This window comes from Podarcis tiliguerta, assembly GCF_965153285.1.
Source record: "Podarcis tiliguerta genome assembly, chromosome: 1".
NCBI lineage: Eukaryota > Metazoa > Chordata > Lepidosauria > Squamata > Lacertidae > Podarcis > Podarcis tiliguerta.
In genome coordinates, this window is record NC_139534.1 from 123,591,345 (window position 1) to 123,607,097 (window position 15,753).

General features: G+C 46.3%; 1 protein-coding gene and 1 long non-coding RNA gene across 2 annotated transcripts in view; one reads left to right on the top strand and one right to left on the bottom strand.

Annotated features, from left to right (window-relative positions):
- Window positions 1-13,098, bottom strand: part of NUDT14 (nudix hydrolase 14) — a 53,035-nt gene extending 39,937 nt beyond the window's left edge. Inside the window, exon 1 of the mRNA XM_083440156.1 lies at window positions 12,959-13,098. Within this exon, the coding sequence (XP_083296282.1) occupies window positions 12,959-13,039 (81 nt within the window). The 5' untranslated portion in view covers window positions 13,040-13,098. The remainder of the gene's footprint in view (window positions 1-12,958) is intronic.
- LOC310677742 overlaps window positions 13,016-15,753 on the top strand; it is an 87,904-nt gene continuing 85,166 nt past the window's right edge. Inside the window, exon 1 of the long non-coding RNA XR_014511390.1 lies at window positions 13,016-13,140. This is a non-coding gene — a long non-coding RNA (uncharacterized lncRNA). The remainder of the gene's footprint in view (window positions 13,141-15,753) is intronic.

The following is a 15,753-nucleotide window of genomic DNA, read 5'->3' on the forward strand; positions in this document are numbered from 1 at the left end:
ATGCGGCCCAATCGTCTTCTCAATCCGGCCCACGGATGGTCTGGTAATCAGCGTGTTTTTACATGAGAAGAATGTGTCCTTTTCTTTAAAATGCATCTCTGGGTTTTTTGTTGGGCATAGGAATTCGTTCATATTTTTCTTTCCAAAATAGAGTCCGGACCACCACATGGTCTGAGGGACGGTGGACCAGCCCACGGCTGAAAAAGTTTGCTGGCCCCTGCCTGCAGGGGATGCACTGCTGAAGCTCACCCCAACCTGCAGATGAACTTTGACAGATGGGCAGGACTTCCCACCTATCAGTCGCCTGACACCAGGTGACTGACAGGAGTATAGCCCCTCCCACCAGTCAAAGCTGGCCTGACGGGTGAGGTGGAGATAAATATCTGAAACAAAAAAAGATCCTAACCCTGAGATATGAGAAGTTCACAAGCAGAGTGCGAAGGTGCTGATAACACCAATATGCAGCTGCATTGCAAGGGTTGGACTAGATGATCCTCAGGGTCCCTTCCAACTCTGCACTTCTATGATTATATGATCCCTACCCCCAGCAACTTGTATTTAGAAGGATAACATTTCTTCTGATTAATTTTATCATGGCTAACAGCTGTTAAGAAGACCTGTCATCCGTGATTTGCAGGGAAGAACGAATGTTCCATCACATATTAAATGTCATGCGAGTTCAGTCTCAAACAGCACCATTTTCCAGACCTAGATCTCGACACCTGAGGAAGAACGGGGTGGTAGAGTGCTGGGGTGGTAGAATGACCCGTATCACTTTTAGAATGTAAGGAGTTTTGCATGCGTCTCACAGTTTTGAATGCTTCCTGATGTTAGGAGATCCCTGCCAATAAAACACCAGCACACCAGATCTCCAGGGCTTGATGAGCTGCATCCAAGTGTACCAAAGGAGCTTGCGGATGTAATTTCAGAGCCTTTGTCTATTATCTTTGAGAATTCTTGGAGAACAGGTGACGTCTCTACATTTAGCTGTTGAGGAGCCGTGCAGTGTGCATGCCAGTCTGAACCACCCCAAAGAGCAACACGGAAGGAGGAACTATCCTTGGTGGTTCCTCTCATCACTTCAGTGACGTGCAAGAAAAAGCCCCGTTTGAGATGGCAACTCCACTTTCAATTCTTAAAAGGAACAGAATTGCTAGATCCAGCCAGTCCATTGGTAAAGCATATGTAATGATACAGTCATAAGGTAAAGGTAAAGGTACCCCTGCCCGTACGGGCCAGTCTTGACAGACTCTAGGGTTGTGCGCCATCTCACTCAAGAGGCCGGGGGCCAGCGCTGTCCGGAGACACTTCCGGGTCACGTGGCCAGCGTGACATCGCTGCTCTGGTGAGCCAGAGCCGCACACGGAAACGCCGTTTACCTTCCCGCTAGTAAGCCGTCCCTATTTATCTACTTGCACCCGGGGGTGCTTTCGAACTGCTAGGTTGGCAGGCGCTGGGACCGAACAGCGGGAGTGCACCCCGCCGCGGGGATTCGAACCACCGACCTTTCAATCGGCAAGCTCTAGGCGCTGAGGCTTTTACCCACAGCGCCACCCGCGTCCCAATGATACAGTCATACCTCGGGTTAAAAATGCTTCGGGTTAAATCTTTTCAGGTTGCGTCCCGCAGCGACCCGGAAGTACCGGAAAGGGTTACTTCCGGGTTTCGCCACTTGCGCAGACACTCAAAATGATGTTACACGCATGCACAGAAGCGGTGAATCGCGACCCGCGCACACGGGGGTTGCGTTCTGCTCAGGTTGCGAATGGGGCTCTGGAACGGAACGGGCTCTGGAACGGATCACAACCAGAGGTACCACTGTATTTGCATTTTCCAGCATTGCTTAAATGAGGTATAGGTTTCTTTCCAGTCACCTGTACGCTTAAGGGTACCAGGTGGTCAACAGGCCAGGGCTGCTGCACCTTTAAAAGTTGTGCAGAAGATAGAATTTCAGTAGGTGCACTGCAAACTACACCTCCTGAAATACCCTCTTCTACGCTTTTATTAAAGATACAGGAGCTCTGCTCTTTCTCTCTCATGCATCTGGTCTAAGGTTCTCAGACGTCCCCGTTTCCCAGGGACAGTCCCCGGATTTACAAATCAGTCCCCATACAAAATCCATTGAAGTTCAAAAGTGTCCCCGGATTCATGGGGGGGGGGGAATCTTTTAACCTTAATCTGGTCACCCAATGTAGATTCCGTTTATGCTGTGCTTCTCAGTCACATCACCGCTCCAAAAACTCTCTTCTCCAAACTCTGGCTTTACCTGTTGAGGGACAGGGCGCCACCCATTGGCCATCTTGCACTGAGCCTATCATCATCATCATCATCATCTTCATCTCTACACTGCCCTTCATTTGAGCATCACAGGGCAGCTTACAATATAAAAACACAAAAATGCATGACACAATAACAAACAATAACACCACATCCCACTTTAAAAGGCCATGGATTGTTTAATCAATCGCCCAGGGTTGTCCCACACAATGGGGCATCAGAGTGACCACTCTCAGCCCTGCCCTTTGGGGGGCTCCACACCCTAACGTGGAGGCAGCCGCAGTTGGGAAAGGCAGCCATGGGGGGAGGGGTGTGCCTGAATTCAGGCGGCAGCTGGTTACATAGGAGGGAAAGCGATGATTCTTCAACATCAACTTCGTTGGACTGGTCATGTTGTTCGGATACCGGATTATCGTCTTCCAAAGCAACTACTCTACTCCAAACTCAAGAATGGAAAGCAAAATACTAGTAGACAACAAAAGAGGTTTAAAGATGGTCGCAAAGCAAATCTAAAAAAATGTAGTATAAACACTGACAACTGGGAAACAATGGCCTGAGAGCGCTCCAATTGGAGAACAGCCTTAACCAAAGGTGTCATGGACTTTGAAGAAGGAAGAACTCAGGGTGAAAAGAAAAGAAGAAGAAGAAGAAGGCAGCTGGTGACGTAGGGGAGAAAAATAAGCTTTTTCAAAAAGCAAAGTCTCCCCCAGTCTTATCTGGAATGAGTTTCAGTTTGCTGGCTTCAAGTTACAAAAAAGATATTCTGACTAAACGTCAGGAAGAACTTTCTGATGGAAAGAGCTGTTCAACAGTGGAACAGTCTTCCTTAGGAGGTTGTAGAGCAGGTTTCCTCAAACTCGGCCCTCCAGATGTTTTGAGACTACAATTCCCATCATCCCTGACCACTGGTCCTACTAGCTAGGGATCATGGGAGTTGTAGGCCAAAAACATATGGAGGGCCAAGTTTGAGGAAGTCTGTTGTAGAGTCTTCTTGCTTAGAGGTTTTAAAGCAGAGGCCATGTATGCTTTAGCTGAGATTCCTGAATTGCAGGGGCTTGGATTAGAAAACCCTTTGGGTCCCTGCCAACTCTACAATTATATAATTCTAATCTCCCTTAATGGCTCACCATGGGAAGATAGCTTGGCTTGATTAAATTCCAACACTTGCCTGATCCAGAGACGAGAGGGGTCTGGTACCCACAAACTCACAGCAATATTTTCCCTATGCTAATTGCGACAGATAGCCCAGCTCATTGGAAGGCAAGTATGCACCTGAATCAGACAGACTCGCTTTGCAACAGAGGTAAAGGGGCGTCTTCCACCTGGAGTTGGTAAGCGCATTCAGACTTAGGGGTTTTCCACCCAGCCCCACCTAGGCTCGAAGCTGCTCACAACAAATAAACAAAGTCCACAAAACAGGGCAAGACACCAGGCAGATTAGAAGCCATCAATAGAAACATTATTCAACAACTGCATCTGAAAGCCTTCCTTGAAAGCTGGGTTTTGCAGCCCCTCCTGAAGGCTAGCAAGAGCATGCTCCAGCAGACATCTTCTGGCAGACTATCCCACAACCCTGGGGCAGTGACTGAGAATGCCTTGCTTCTTGCGCTGCTTGTCTCTACCTCCCGCAATGATGGCAAACAAAGCAGGAAACTTGAGGGCATTCTTGATTTGAGGGGAGGGGCAATATGGGAAGAGGAAGCCTCAAAGATGTGGTGGTCCCAGACACTAAAAGGTTGAAAGCAGCAGCTGGGCCAGAAGCTATTTGTGATGTGTGCTTGTTTATTTTTTAAAAAAAATATATTAATGGTATAACCAACAGGACAGAGTAGTCCAGAAATTCAAGAAAAGAAAAAACACACCAACAATCGAGTATGGACAGGTATAAGTTGAGGAAACAAAAGGGATAAAAATATTGAAAGAAACTTGTACAAAAGAGGCAATGCTGCAGTGTTCTAAGATAAGACATAAACAATGGGCCAAAAACTTGTATAATCAAAAGCAGCACCAGATGCTATCATATTTGGACGGCGTTCATCATCTGTGTGACTACATCGCTAAACAAGCTTTAAAAAAAACACCAGATAGCCGCAAAGTCCCATCTGAGAACCCAGCCTTGGTGGGCTAGTTTCTCTGATGTCGCTATAAATAAGACATTTAGAAACCAATTCGTAATAGAGAGAGCATGGAAGCACCCTTCCAGCGCTTGTTTATTTTTGGTGTTGCTTGGAAGCCATTTTAAGGTAAGTTTAACAAATACAGTGGTACCTCGGGTTACAGATGCTTCAGGTTACAGACTCCACTAACCCAGAAATAGTACCTCGGGTTAAGAACTTTGCTTCAGGAAGAGAACAGAAATCGTGCAGCGGTGGTGCGGCGGCGGCAGGAGGCCCCATTAGCTAAAGTGGTGCTTCAGGTTAAGAACAGTTTCAGGTTAAGAATGGACCTACAGAACAAATTAAGTTCTTAACACGTGGTAAGATAAAGGTAAAGGGACCCCAGTTGTGGCCGACTCTGGGGTTGCGGCGCTCACCTCTCTTTATTGGCTGAGGGAGCCGGCGTACAGCTTCCGGGTCATGTGGCCAGCATGACTAAGCTGCTTCTGGCGAACCAGAGCAGCGCACGGAAATGCCGTTTACCTTCCCGCCAGAGCGGTACCTATTTATCTACTTACAGTTTGACTTGCTTTCGAACTGCTAGGTTGGCAGGAGCTGGGACCGAACAACGGGAGCTCACCCCGTCACGGGAATTCGAACCGCCGACCTTCTGATCGGCAAGTCCTGGGCTCTGTGGTTTAACCCACAGCGCCACCCGCATCCCTTTAACCCGAGGTACCACTGTAATAAAATAGTAACAATATTCCAAGAGAGTGGTTTCACCTTATCTTTGTTAGCACGCAAAGGGCACTGTGCCATAGAGTCTAAAGAAGGGTGCAAGCAAGCAGACTTGACTTTTGTTTTCATAAGACAACCATTCCCAGTTCCGCAGAATCCTGGAACAGCTCTGGGGGAAGAGAGTTCCCAAGCATTAAGTTGATTGTGCCTCTGGCAGTTGTTGGCAGTCAAGGGTGTTGCGCTCACATCCAGTGTTTGAAATTCCCCAGGCGCCAAGTGCGTTTTGCTACTGGCACACAGCCAATGGCACCCATGCGAAGATTCCTGGGCTCCAGGCTGGCAACCACGGTTTAAAAACCTCTGCCTTAGTCCATTTCCGTTTCCACTGTTTGGGTTTCCGGTTCTTGCGTACTGGGACAAGTGAATGGTTTCTAAGAGCAAGCTACAGTCAAACAATATAGTTGAGATCAGAGTTGTAGAATCAGTCTAACCCACTGGCAAAGAGACATTCCATTGTGGTGACCGTAACCTAGGTTCAAGCTTATATATCAGTTTCTCACACCGCTCATGTCTGGCTTGCAGGCTTCTCACAGACATCTCATCTGCCGCTGTAATGGACTACACAGACCACTATTCTGATTCAGCAGGCTCTTCTGGTGTTGGTTTGGTTTTTAATTCATTTACACCCCTCCTTTCTGCCATGGAACTCAAGGCAGAACACATACTATCTCCAGCCTGCCAGCCATGCACTAACCAGACCTAAAATTCATTTCACAAAGCTGATGCATCAAGACCTGGGATATATCTAGCCCACTCTGATATCTTGGAAGATAAGGCATTTATATATCTCTGCCTCTCCATCCACACACCCCATAGTGTATAATGTTCTTGTTAAGTACTTTAGACATGTGTAAGAAACTGAAAGAAAAGCTATAAACCAGGAATAGGCAAACTTGGCCCTCCAGATGTTTTCGGACTACAACTTCCATCTTCCCTAGCTAACAGGACCAGTGGTCAGGGATGATGGGGGTTGTAGTCTCAAGACATCTGGAGGGCCGCGTTTGCCTATGCCTGCTATAAACTAATGAGCAGAAAACTCTTTTGTGTTGTTTTTTCAAATCAAGATGAATCAGAAGCAGCAGATGAATATCACACCACTGTGTTATGTTTATTTGAGCATGCACAGAAGCCACTATAAGGTCCGCAGCCCTCCAAGAGGGTTTTCATGCCTTTAAGCATTGCTTAGAAGGGAACATACACTAAATGAAACTGCTCCTTTGGCAACAACACCATGATAGCAAAGAGAAAAGTCTGCCTCCTGGGCATCACTTAAACCAGGAGGTGGAAATCTCAAATAGATTAATTGAGCAAGTTTTAAGCTGTTTTAAGATGTTATCTGCTGTTTTCTTGTTTTGTGTTATTTTAGACTGTACACTGCTGTTGTTTCAGTATAATGCGTAAACCTGCAAACAAGCACAGCCTACAACTGATGAAAACCCACCAATCTTCCCTACCCATCTTTGGTTATTGCTTCCTGATAAAAACACTCTTAGCAGTATAAGGATTTCACTGATAATAATGCAATTAAACAAGCAAGCATCGGGGTCATTTATTTCCGTGCAGCAGTGTGCATCACAAATGCTACCCATAATTATACCGAGCAGATGCAAGGAAAGGACATCACTCACCTTGCAGAGTTTGGTCCTTCTTTTGCCTGTAATGTATTCATCACCACTCATCACATCTGTCCCTGCAAATCCTATTTCCTGTTCTATTCATGAGGTGCAGCAACCTGGAGCTTTAGAGATTGCCGCCACACTTTTCCCATGGCCTTCTCACCTCTCCTCTCCCCGAGCAAGTACCCCATTCCCATTGTTTATCATCTGTTCTCCCCTGCTGGAAACTGCTGTCAGATGTTCACTTATCCCTAATCTCGCTTGCTGCCTTTGATATTCTTTCTAATCCAACAACCTGTCAACTGGGGCATCGGCCCATGTCCAGGCCAGCTGCTCTGTCCCAGGCTCCAAGATTCTCTCCCAGACTCCATCTGAAATGGTTTTAGGGGATTCTGACCCAGCACGGAAAACGTGAGGCAAATAATTAATGTCATCTCTATCTGCGCTCATGACTTTGGTGTGCCATTAAGCGCCCCGCCAATGAAGGAAAGTAACTTTTTAAAAGTTGCTTTAAACTTGGGCGTTAATGTATTAATGAAACCCTGGTCAATGTTTAAGGGACATGATTGAGGACAAGCAAGGTCTTGAGGAAGGCAGTGAGAAGATGCTTTTTAATTGAAAAGCAAATCTGCATATAAGTCTCCCAATTTGGACAGAACTTTCTTGCACACCTGCAGCTTTAAGGCAGAACTATAGAGCAATTGTTCAGCAGCGAACTTTCCTCATGCTGAGTGTAAAATATGAACATTAAACATGAGCAGGTGGTTAAGATGCATTGCTACAGCACTTCAAAAACTCAGTGTCCCCCCCACTTCTCAGGCAAGAAGGTTGCTGCTTCCCACCCCCCTCTTTACAGACCTTTTTTCCAGTGCGTTTTTAAAGCTGTGTGGCAGGTGAAGCTTTTCCTGGCATGGAGACCAGATGGTGGGAACAGTTTCATCTGCTGAAACAGCATAGGAGAAAAGCCAGTAAAAGTAAAATAGAAATGGGGAATTTCCACCTGGGATAAAGCACAAAATTAAGTCTAGCGGTTCCCAGAGCCTGGGGGAACCTGTCTATTTTTAAAAGTTCTTAGGAACCATCAAAACTCTGTCATGGTGGCTGATACCCTCGCACCTGATGAAATGTCCTCCTTCTCCGTGATCCTTGAAAGTACAGGGACTGGATCTTTGCAAACTGCAACTCTTGTTAGAAAAGCTGCCTTTCTTCGGATTTCTCAGGGTGGGAATGCTAACTTCTATGACAGTTAACCTTCTCTGTAAAGATTTTGAGCAGATTGCCTGATGTTTCTTAAGAAGCACTGAAAAGCCTCTGCTAGGATGATACACTCTATTTGCACTCAGTATCTGACCTTTTTTTCTTTTTCTTTTTTAGTATAATCCTGACTCCACCAATTTAGATAGTTCTTTTTCTTTCTTTTTTAAGAAAAGTGCACAAATTGCTTTGTATGTCTCAGATACAGCTCAACTGCTTTCATTTTGTACAGGAATTCAAAGGAAAATTAAACAAGGAGGGTTTGAGAATGCATAGAGATGTACGCAAAAATATTCATATGACAGATAACTTAAATTAACGTCCGGCAGGTCCAGACCCTGAGAAGGCAAGATTTTTCCAGGTGTGTCTGTTTCCCTTAGGGTGTTGCAATGAAGAAAAAGGCCTTGACTCTTAAAGGTACAGGAACCCAATTTAGGGCCTGGAGCTGATGACTTTAAATTAGAGAATGGTTCATTTCCTTTCTAAAGAGTGAATATTGATGACGCTGGGTCATGCATATATAAAACACAAACACAGACACATTAGACTAGCTTAAGATAATAACACACTCACAGATTAGCACTCCAAATAACTTTTCATTAATTTTAATCCTTGCGCTAATTTACAATGCACACCAGTACACTGATTTATTTTGTGATTTATAACGAAGCATAAACTCTGAATTCATGAGAACATTACATATGAAGCTGCCCTATGCTAAGACAAACCACTGGCTCAGCATTGTGTTTGGCTAGTAGCAGCTCCCAGGTCTTGAAGCAGGACCTTTCATAGATCCTTCAAACTGGAGAGGCCAGGAAATGAGCCTGGGACTTTCTGCAAGAAGGAGCCAATGCCCCCTCCCTTAAAATATCTGTATATCTCAGCTTCTCCATTTCACATCCAGTGTACCCCTGCTGCTATTTTTTGTAGCCATATAGACATGATGTTATTTTAAGCCTTAGCTTCCAAGAGATATCAATGATGCTTACGAGAAGCATCTGAAAGAGGGTTCTTGATTAGATTCATCTTTGGTCTATTCTTCCTATGTTCTTAAAGGAAAATGTGTGTGGGGGGGGGGGCTTATTGTGCTTTTACCACCTTTTTTAAATGGCCTTGAGGAATAGGATCTATTTAAAAAAATGTGTCTAAGTATTACAACAAAGGGACGCGGGTGGCGCTGTGGGTTAAAGCACAGAGCCTAGGACTTGCCGATCAGAAGGTCAGCGGTTCAAATCCCTGCGACGGGGTGAGCTCCTGTTGCTCAGTCCCTGCTCCTGCCCACCTAGCAGTTTGAAAGCACGTCAAAGTGCAAGTAGATAAATAGGTACTGCTCTGGCGGGAAGGTAAACGGCATTTCCATACGCTGCTCTGGTTCGCCAGAAGCGGCTTAGTCATGCTGGCCACATGACCCAGAAGCTGTACGCCGGCTCCCTCGGCCAATAAAGCGAGATGAGCACTGCAACCCCAGAGTCGGCCATGAGTGGACCTAATAGTCAGGGGTCCCTTGACCTTTACTTTATTACAACAGCTTGACAAAAATCAGCTGCGAAGCAGCACTACACGACCACTATTCACCATTGAATAGTCAACTCTAAACCATGAGATCCACCTTTTCCTTTTTCCTCCTCCTGGCAGATCCCCAAAACACGGAGAGCCGTACTTCCTATAAGTATTTGAAAGAGACCGAAATATCAAGCCTGCCCCATGCCTAAGGCTAGTAATATAAATGTGCAGTCCAATCCTATGCTTGTCTACTTGGAAACGCCTCCAAGTGAGTTCAGTGGGGATTGTTTGCTAGTAAGACTGCAGCCTTAAAAAAAATGTATGTTAAAATATTTGGTTATTCTTCGCCGGAAGCTAATGAGGAATAATGACAATTGACAGCTCGGTTCATTCAAACACACCAGCAGAGAAGATCTCATCATCAGCCTAGCAAATTGAGAACATTTGAATTTCCAGCAATTTGAGGAAAACTTCGTCAACACTATTTTAAACCCAGACTGTATGAGCAAAAAGGGAGCTTCTGTTAAAATGTCTTAACTGTTCATCAGTTCAGAAGAAGGGAACATTTAATAAGTGACAATATATTATTAAATCCATTTAAGCTGGTGGCCACCACCAGCGTTAACCCGGCGCTGTGCTTGTATTTTCCCATTTGCAAGAACACTGACCCTGCAGCAAGGTGTTTTATATTGAAATTGCAATAGCTGTGAAAACTGTGCAAGACGTTTAAGAGCGCTGTTAGCCATCGATCGTCCACGTACTGGGACAGCAGACCTCTGAGTCATAGAATCACAGAACTGTAGAGTTGGAAAGGGACCGAGAGAGTCATCCAGTCCAACCCTCTGCAATGCAGGAATCTGAACACATAATGCTGAGATGATGCCTTGTTTTGGGGGCTTCCCAGAGGCATCAAGCTGATTCTGTCCTCTTTCTGGATAGTAACACTTGTCTTTAAAATAAGTATAATAAATTGCCTGGCGTGCTCGGGTCCACCTGGTCACAAAGAGTCGGACACGATTAAATGACTAAACAACAACAACAACAACAACAAAATTAATTGATTGAGAATAATTAACTAAATTATTGAAATGTTAATTGATTATAATGATATTAATATTTTAGCAACATGCTCCCATCTGCAATTCTGAAATGGAGTGAGATAATAATTTATTTATAAAGGGGATGTCTAATTGGAAAGAAGATCACGTTCACTGATGAATGAGACTTCTTTTTTGTATCTAAATAGTGTCTACCTATTTATTTATAGTCTGCGTGTTAGCGAAGGCCTTTTGATATGCTTCTTGATTTGATCAACCTCCCCCCCCCCGCCAACACATTTTCCCAATCACTATGCAGATTTTAAAAAATAACAAATTAAAAAAATGCCCCCATCTATCATGGTTGTAAAACTAGGGTTGTCATATCATATGTCCTGACATAGTGGACATTCAGGCCCCTTAAGCAGTATCCGGGCGAAAATCGCTGAAATGTCTTTGAAAATCCAGACCAAGGCAATCTATGTTGGTAGTAGATTTAGGCGATTTTCATTTAAAGTAGCTCAAAAACTCCTTTTCCATTCTTGTTGAAATTTCTCAAAAAACACACACAAAAAACACAACTCAGCAACTTTGGGCAAAACAAAATAAAACAAAGCAAAAAGGCATGCCAGAATCCCGGGAAGTCTAGTTTCTTAACGCTGATGAGAGTTGTTAGGCAACCCCTATTCCTCTCACAGAGCTATATTTTTCAGAATGGTTTAACAGATAATCCCTTTTCCCAGAGAACGTTAGACCTGTAGCTCTGTAAAGGTCTTCCTAATAATTCTCAGTACTCTTAACAGACTACAGCTCCCAGAATTCTTTGGGGCAAGCCACAGCTGTTTAAAGTGGTATGGTGCACTTTTGGATGCATAGTGCAGATGGGGCCATAATAGTCAGAATTTCACTGTCCCCAGCTACGGTAGTTGCCAGAAACGAATGCAGCAAAAGCAGGCAGAAAATTCCAGCTGGGCCCTTCTTGCTAGGAGTGTGCGTTGTGTTTGATGACACAATGCTGCCTGTGCACAGATGGCTGCATCTGTTGTGTGTGTAGCAGAGGAGTCACTGCTTGCCTTTTTACCTCAAGGCGCTCCTCAGGCTCCAGCAGCTGTGGGGCGGAGGATACAGCTCCCCACCAGCATTGCTGAGCACCTATAAGCAGGAAAGCTGAGGGAAAGGTGTGCTCAGGGCATGGAAGCTCACAGCACACTTGGGCAGTCTCAGAATGGGCTGGGAACTATTTCCTTTCCAAAAATAAAATCACTCGGTGCAAAATATCACTAGCTATTTGGTAGAGACATGGGACAGGGCCTTTTCGGTGGTGGCTGCCTGTCATATATGAATGAGATGAGATTACCGTATTGCAGGGGGTAGGACTAAATGACGCTCAAGGTACCTTCCAACTCTATGATTATATTTCTGCTTTTAATTAAAGGGCTGGTGCTGTGCTCCTCTTCTTGTAAATACTGATGTGGTTTTAACAGATTATATATATGTATATGGTTTTAATTTGATCAGCGCTTGGTTTCCCCCCCTATTCTTTTAGTGATTCTTATTTTTATCTGCAAGCTGCCCAGAGTCCCGTCAGGGGAAAATAAACATACAATAATTTTTAAAGCAAAAATGGTGCTGCCTCTCCCCCTTTCTTTTGCAGGTACAGAACTCTGCACATGCCCAGAGCCACTCTGCGGATTCAATTTATTCTATTTCTGCGCCACTTTTCTTTCAAACGAACCCCAAAGCGGCTTACAAACCATAAACAACAAAAACAAGCAGCGTAATTCATAGAGGGGGGAATCAAACCCCAACAAATCATTTGTGAAACCGCTACAACCTATAGAACACAGTTAACAAAGCAACTATATATATATATATATATATATGTATGTATCTGAACATCGCAATTAAAGCCAAAGTCCGATTACACGATTTGCACATCCGAGTTTATAATCTATATAAAACAATACCTTGGGGGGGGGGGAGAGGGAGCTACTGCCCCTCTCTTTCGGCAACCAGGAACCCCCTCTGCCCTCAGCCACGAAAAAGCCCACGTCCTCTGCCCATGTGCAAAGTGCTTCCCCCCTCCCCCCCATCACTTCTACATGAACCTCAGGAACCTTATGGGGCAGGGGGTGGGGGAAAACAACTGTGTAACCCCCGCCAGGCTTGAGCCCCGGCACCTCTCCAGCAACGGGGGTGGGGGAGAGAGAGGGGCAAAGGAGGAGGCAAGGCGGCCCCTCACGCCGGAGCCTCCGTTTCCGAAGCGCCGGGCTTGCGTCGGAGGCGGCGGCCGGCGAGGCCTAGTCGCGGCGGAAAGAAAGCGGCGGCGGCGGCGCTTCCTCCACGCTGGGCCGCAGACCCTCCTCACCGGGCTTACCTGGCGGTAGCGGAGGCGAAAAGGCCGCAAGTACTGAGAGTGGTCGCAGGGCCCTACCGCTAAGTCCTCGATGGATTCCATGGGAGGCGAGGAGGACGAAGAGGAGGAGGAGGAAGCAGCGCCTTCGCCTCGGAGATGCAGCCCGAGAGGGGAGCGAGGAGGAGGGAGAGAGAGGAGAGAGGGTGAGCGGCCTCTCTCATTTATATTTATATGCCGGAGGTGTTCTGACTGGAATATGCACCTGTGGCTGCGTGTACATGAGGCTTTTAAATCACGCACACAGCTTCTCCCTCCCCCCCCCGACCCGAAATCCTGGAAACTATAGTTCCCTCACACACAGAGAGAAAACTACAGTTCCCAGCACCCTTAACAAACTACACACGGAATCGCAGAAAGAGATCGGAGTGCTTGGCATATAGCAAGTCCCCGTTTTCAAGCTTCCTCCCAGCTGAGTTATTTGCAGCTTGAGACAGAGCATAAAACACTCTTCTAGGTAGCCTTTGTGAAATAATAATAATAATAACATTAACAATAGTAATAATTTATTATTTATACCCAAGCCACTCTGGGCGGCACAGCATATTAGTTCCATGCAGATTTGAGGCAAGTAGGCGAGCCTCAGAACATCTAGCGAGCATATCACAGGCGAAGCTTGACAGGTACCATATCTGTGTGTGTGTGTGTGTGTACAGTCATACCTTGGGTTACAGACGCTTCGGGTTGTGTGATTTCGGGTTGCGCACCACACCACACCCGGAAGTACCAGAACGGGTTACTTCTGGGTTTCAGCGCTTGCGCATGCGCAGAATCGCTAAATCGCGTTTTGCGCAGAAGTGCTGACTTGCGACCCGCGCGTGCGCAAAAGCGGTGCTGCGGGTTGCAAATGCAGCAGGTTGTGAACGTGCTTCCCACGCGGATCACGTTCGCAACCCGAGCATTCACTGTATGTGTGTGTGTGTGTGTGTGTGTATGTGTGTATATATATATATATATATATATATACACACACATACAGTCATACCTCTTGTTATGTTTGCTTCAGGTTAAAGCTTTTCAGGTTGCGTCCTGCGGTGACCCGGAAGTACCGGAAAGGGTTACTTCCGGGTTTCGCCGCTTGCGCATGCACAGACGCTCAAAATGACGTCACGCACATGCACAGAAGCGACGAATTGTGACCCACAGACACGCAGACGCCAGTTGCGTTCTGCTCATGTTGCGAACGGGGCTCCGGAACGGAACCCGTTCGCAACCAGAGGCACCACTGTATATGTGTGTGTGTGTGTGTGTGTGTCTAGTATTTTTATTAAAATTTTCTTGGTTTACAAAGCATGTGCAATATATATTGCAGATACCATATATTGACAGATACCATACAGGTTATTTGTTTGTCTGTAGCCTACTGCAGAGGCTTTCAACCTTTTTTGGGTCCACGGCTCCCTTGACCAACTACCTTCTGTCTGAGGCACCCCTATGGGGCTCAGGAGCCCAGTTAGGTCACCCATTGCTTGCAGCCCCTCACCCCTTTTCGAACACCCTCCCTTGAGGAGAGTTCCCTCAGTCTCTTCTCTTCTCCCCTCTCCTTGGGAGTCCTCTGGGCAGCCGCTGCTGCCGCCGCCCCTGGTCTCTGAACTGCCCCCCACCCCACCCCAAAGAGAGGTGCCTCGTCACACTGCCCCACAGGGGCCTGGGAAGCACCCCTGGCCATCCCCAGAGGCAACATTCGCCTGCTGAGCTTGTAGCCAGGGCTGCTGCAACAAACAGCTGTGCAAGACTTTGGGAGGCAGAGATGCGAGAGGGCATTAGAGGAGGTAGGGAAGGAAAGAGGGACAGAGGCCAGGGTTGCCCACAGCATCCCTGACCATCATTCAAGGCACCCCAGGGTGCTACGGCACACTGGTTGAATACCACTGCCCTACTGTGTTTGAGATAGAAATGTGTACAGTCATACCTCATGTTACATCTGCTTCATGTTATGTTCTTTCACGTTATGTCCCGTGGCAAGCTGGAAGTACCGGAAAGGGTTACTTCCGGGTTTCGCTGCTCGCGCATGCACAGAAGCACAAAATGACGTCACGTGCATGTGCAGAAATGGCGAATCGCAACCCGTGCGTGCACAGGCACGCTGCTGTGGGTTGCGCTCTTTTCATGTTGCGAAAGGTGCTCCAGAACGGATGCAGTTCACATCCTGAAGCGAACACAACCTGCGTCTGTGTGGGTCATGATTTGCCACTTCCTCGCATGCGCGTGACTTCATTTTGAGCGTCTGTGCATGTGTGAGCGGCGAAACCCGGAAGTATCTTGCTCCGTTACTTCCGGGTCGCCACGGACCACAACCCGAAAATGCTTAACCCGAAGCTACTTCAACACAAGGTATGATTGTAGTTATACGGTCAGGGTCGAGGTGTACTCCATTCTTTTAAAATTATGCACCAAGAATAGCTGGGTTATGCAGCCATTCTCCTCTCTTGGAGGTTTTTGAGCAGAGGTTGGATGGCTATCTGTCATGGATGCTTCAGCTGAGATTCCTTCATTGCAGGGGGTTGGACTAGATGACCCTCGGGGTCACTTCCAATTCTATGATTCTGTGATTCTAAATTGAGTAAATTTAACCATTTCCCATAACTTCCACTTTTGCACAACGTCACTTGTTTATTTGTTTGATTATTTGCCTGCCTTTTACTGCAGGATCCCAGGGCAGGTTGCTGCAATTTAAATGCAGTGGTACCTCGGGTTTAGAACTTAATTCGTTCTGGAGGTCCGTTCTTAACCTGAAAGTGTTCTTAACCTGAGATACC